At 37.4% G+C, this 4,920-nt stretch overlaps 1 protein-coding gene across 1 annotated transcript; it reads left to right on the plus strand.

Annotated features, from left to right (window-relative positions):
* Window positions 1-1,571: 1,571 nt before the first annotated feature.
* On the plus strand, window positions 1,572-2,000 carry LOC122282248. The gene has a single exon (XM_043094199.1). The coding sequence runs from the start codon at window positions 1,572-1,574 to the stop codon at window positions 1,998-2,000; it is 429 nt and encodes a 142-aa protein (XP_042950133.1).
* The last annotated feature ends 2,920 nt before the right edge of the window (window positions 2,001-4,920 follow it).

Here is a 4,920-nt window from a genome sequence, read left to right on the forward strand (position 1 = left end):
TTTCCATGTTTTAGTTGGTTTTGTTGTTGTTGGATTTGTATGGTCTCTTGTTCAATGGCTGTATAGCTTTGGAGTGCAACAATCATGTAGCATGTTACATACTGTGCTAGATGAGAGTAGTTGTACAGGAGAGGTGCTTGACAATTTTAGAATATTGGGTTTTATTTTGATGTTGGCAGAGTATACCTTCTATGGGAACATTCTCATGAAGAAATCAGAGTTCTGTAGATTTTTTGAATGTTTTGATACTTCATTAATTAAAATTTTTGCTTGTCAAAGTTCTACAAGAAAAGTTAGATCTTGTCATGTGTATATCATCCTGATTTCTTGTTGAAGCATTATGTGAACAGAGATCACAAACTGTATGACAAATTTTTGCTAAAAATCTTCAAACTCAGCATACCCTAACAAGTGAAAATCAGGAATGAATTTGCTCAATTTGATTTATTAAAGTACCTCTCCATCAGGAAGATATTGCACTGATCATGAGCGGCTTGCTTGTTTCGGAATGCATGGATCCACATGAGTTCTCTAGGCATCAATGCCACGGTAATGAAGGCCAACGTTATTTATCCAAAGTATACAAAGATTTTGAAGGCCAACGTTATTTACAACAATATACAAAGATAATAAATTTTTCATCCCCAGCATCATGTCCAAGCAAATATGGTTTATAGATGTGGAATATCCCCACCTTTAGAGATTAAAAGACCAAATCTAATAAATTACTAAATAAAATTTTTAACACGTGAAGACCAAAACTAATAAACTAATAAATAAAAAGAGATTGAAAGAACTTCAATTTCTAAATAACTAAAGCATCCATCCCAGGAATCATTTCTCTTCCAATTATGAATCATTCCTGCGATTGCATCTCTACAAACGTCCAAAAAAGTACAATACAAAATTTGTGTGGTTCTAGTCGTGTTAACAGGAGCAATCTACATAGTTGAAAGGTAAAACTAACATATAAACAACGTTACATACACATAGCAACTAACTTCCAGTACTAATCTAAAATCATTTATATACTACCAAGTAACATGCTACAACAAATGCAAAAGCCCAATACACTCGGAGTCTTATTTCAGCTTCACGTACAACAATGTTGAAGAGTGAAGTAATTACTGAGATGGAAAGGCATTGCTGAGATAGAAAGGCATCCTCCAAGGCATTGCTGAGATGGAAAGCCATCCTCCTTCTGTGTTGCAATGCAGGTCAGAAAATGCAAACAGAATGCAACTTGAAGAGGGAATGTGCAAACCTGTAGAGAAAATGTGCAAAAGATAAAATGTTTTTGTTTGTATGCATGCAGTGTGGTTCTGTCACCTGCCATGCATTTCTTTCATGTAATATAAAAGCAATATTGGAGTAGTGCGTATGGCAGGTTTCTTGTATCCTAGTGATTTTGTAGTATAGTGACATGCATGAGGCTGCTATAAATAGTAGAGTTTTGTATAGCTTTAGTAAGTGATAAATATATACAGAGTGTTTTCCATCATGTTCTTCCAATTCCTAGCAATATCAACACATTGTTTTTACAATTCTTACATGGTATCAGAGCTTAGGCTATGGAAGAACACAGCTCAGAAAGCCACAATCAAAACCAAAACTCAAACCCAACCAAAGACCCTGCTCATCCAAGCAGTCCATACTACATTAGCACAAATGATAACACTGGCTCCATGCTTGTTACTCATAGCTTGGATGCCAGTAACTATTACTCATGGGCTCGATCAATGAAGAGAGCATTAAGAATAAAAAATAAGCTTGGCTTCATTGATGGAAGTCTATGTGAGCCAACTGACCCAAATGACCCTCTCATGGAACATTGGTTGCGTTGCAATAATGTTGTAATCACTTGGATGCAAAATACCATGGCTCTTGATATCAAATGCAGCATAGTATATGCAGAAACAACACATGAACTTTGGCTTGAGTTTGAGCAACATTTTGCACAACAAAATGCACCTCGAATCTTTAGATCAAACAAGCTGTAACCATGCTGATGCAAAACCAAGATGTTGTAAGTGTTTATTTCTCCAAACTCAAAACTTTACTTGATGAGCTTTTGAACTATGAGACAATTCCAAGTTGCAGCTGTGGAGGCTTGAAAACTGTTGTGCAAAACCAACAAAGGGATTGGGTTATGAAATTCCTAATGGGGCTGAATGATACTTATAAGGGAATCAAGGCTCAAATTCTCTTAATCAAACCCGTCTCTAGTCTTAATGAGGTTTATTCCATAATACAACAAGAAGAGAAAAGAAGGGAAATATCCACTGAGGGATCTGCTCATGACTCTATGGCACTGTTTACTCGAGGCAACTACAAGGAAGCTGGTAAACCAAACACTTCTACACAAAAGAGGGATCGATACTATTGTTCTTTTTGCAAAATGACAGGCCATTCTCTAGAAAGATGTTTTAAGGCTAATCCAAACAAACCAGTTTGCTCTCATTGTCAAGTTCCAGGTCATACAGTAGACAAATGTTTCAAGCTTCATGGATACCTATCAACTCACAAGTTTGATGGGAGGAGCAAACCTTCAGCAAATCAAGCCACAGGTTCTCCAACTTTAGCACAGGACTTGGTAAATGACAAGTCTCAAGTATCTTTAAGTCAAGAACAATATTCTCAACTTATGGCTCTGCTTAAACCAGTCTCAAGTCCCTCACATCTGAACCCCTCAGCCAACAATGTTCAAAGTATCTTTGCATCTTCATCTTCTGATGAAAATGTCCATCAAATATCTGGTATACCACTTTGCCTATCTGTTTTTAATTCCAAATCTTCAAATAAATTGAATGTGCCTTGGATCATTGATACGGGGGCAACAGATCATATGATCTGCTCCCTCTCATTGTTCTCTTCAATACAATCACAAACCTCTCACTCTGTTGCTGTACCTAATGGTGAGGTAGCTGCTGTTACTCACATAGAAACAGTAAGAGTTATAGATTCTCTTATCCTACAAGATGTTCTTTGTGTTCCTAGTTTCACCTTCAACCTAATTTCTGCTAGAAAACTAACACAGACACTTCATTTTTGTTTGCTTTTCTTTCCTTATTTTTGCTACATACAGGACCTTTCAGTTTGGAGAACGATTGGCATGGGTGAAGTGAGACAGAGGCTGTACCACATGATGCAAAGAGAGGTCTCTCCCTCAGCCTTGTCATATGCAATGGACAAAATGAGTCTCTCATCTTCATCTTCTTTTTCAGTTTCCACTCCAACCACCAATAATGACCAAAGCTTTGATATTTGGCATTATAGACTAGGACACTCTTCTTACTCAGTTTTTGACATAGGTGGTGATTTGCATTTTGCCAAAACTCGTAGTGAAAAACCTTGCTCCATATGTCCCTTAGCCAAACTTCACAAACTACCATTCCACACCAGTACACACAAAACAGAAAGGTATTTTGAACTTTTACATTGTGATATTTGGGGTCCTTGCAATGAGATTGGCAATGATGGTTCAAAATATTTCTTAACTATTGTTGATGATTTTAGTAGGTGTACTTGGACTTATATGTTAAAACTAAAATCTGATGCCACCACCACTCTTCAACACTTTTGTGCTATGGTGGAAACTCAATTTGAAACTAAAATAAAAATCCTTCAAAGTGACAATGGAGGGGAGTTTAACATGAAAAACTTTTATCTTGAAAAGGGGATCATACATCAAAGGAGCTGTGTTGAAACACCACAGCAAAATGCTGTGGTGGAAAGAAAGCACCAACACATTTTAAACACAGCAAGGGCACTAAGATTTCAAAGTGGGGTACCTTTAAGATATTGGAACCATTGTGTTTTAACTGCTATACATCTCATAAACAGAATACCTTCACCGATCTTAAACAACAAAAGTCCTTATCAAATCCTATTCAAAATAAAGCCGAGCTACACACATCCTAAAGCATTTGGATGCCTCGCCTTTGCCACCACCATTGTAAATGGAAGGCACAAATTTGACCCCAGAGCAAAGAAATGTGTGTTTATGGGATATCCCTTTGGAATTAAAGGATATACCTTGCTGGATCTTGAAACCAAAAGGGTATTCATTTCAAGAAATGTGGTTTTCTATGAGAATGTTTTCCCCTACAAAAATGGGACTTTCACTAATACTCATTTGCAGTCTAATCAAAACAACATCGGTTTCACTCAAGTCCCAACCATTCTTACAGAACCTATCACAAATACCCCAAACATTTCCCAAGAAAATGAGACAGATTCACAAAACAACATCTCAGAATAGGAAGTCATTGAAGTCCCTTCTCAAATTGAGACAGAAACCAGTCCACAAGATCCTCTTCCTCATGACAGTGCAACAAACACCACACCTATCAATCACTTACCAAGAAGGTCAACAAGGGTTCAAAAAACACCACTCTATTTGCAGGATTTCATATGTCAGCAGGCCACTTCTCTTCACCCATCTCAAATGCTGAACAAACAAAAAGGCAAGAGTCTCACAGGTAATCCTTACCCTCTCAGTAACAACATTTCATATGAAAAATTGTCCAATTTACATAGAGCTTTTGTTTCCTCCATTACATCCCAAACTGAACCTAGCACTTACCAAGAGGCCAAAAATTTACCTGAGTGGTGCACAGCCATGAGAGCTAAAATAGATGCTCTTGAACTTAATGAAACTTGGGACTTAGTTAGTTTACCACCTGATAAGAGAACAATTGGATGTAAGTGGGTGTATAAAGTTAAATTCAAAGTTGATGGGAGTGTGGAAAGGCTTAAGGCAAGGTTGGTGGCAAAGGGATACACCCAACAAGAAGGACTAGACTATCATGAGACCTTCTCACTAGTGGCTAAACTTGTCACTGTGAGAACCCTCTTGGCTGTAGCAGTAATAAAAGGATGGGGCCTTTTCCAACTTGATGTAAACAATGCATTTTTGCA

This window comes from Carya illinoinensis, chromosome 11 (genome assembly GCF_018687715.1).
Source record: "Carya illinoinensis cultivar Pawnee chromosome 11, C.illinoinensisPawnee_v1, whole genome shotgun sequence".
Classification (NCBI taxonomy): Eukaryota; Viridiplantae; Streptophyta; class Magnoliopsida; order Fagales; family Juglandaceae; genus Carya; species Carya illinoinensis.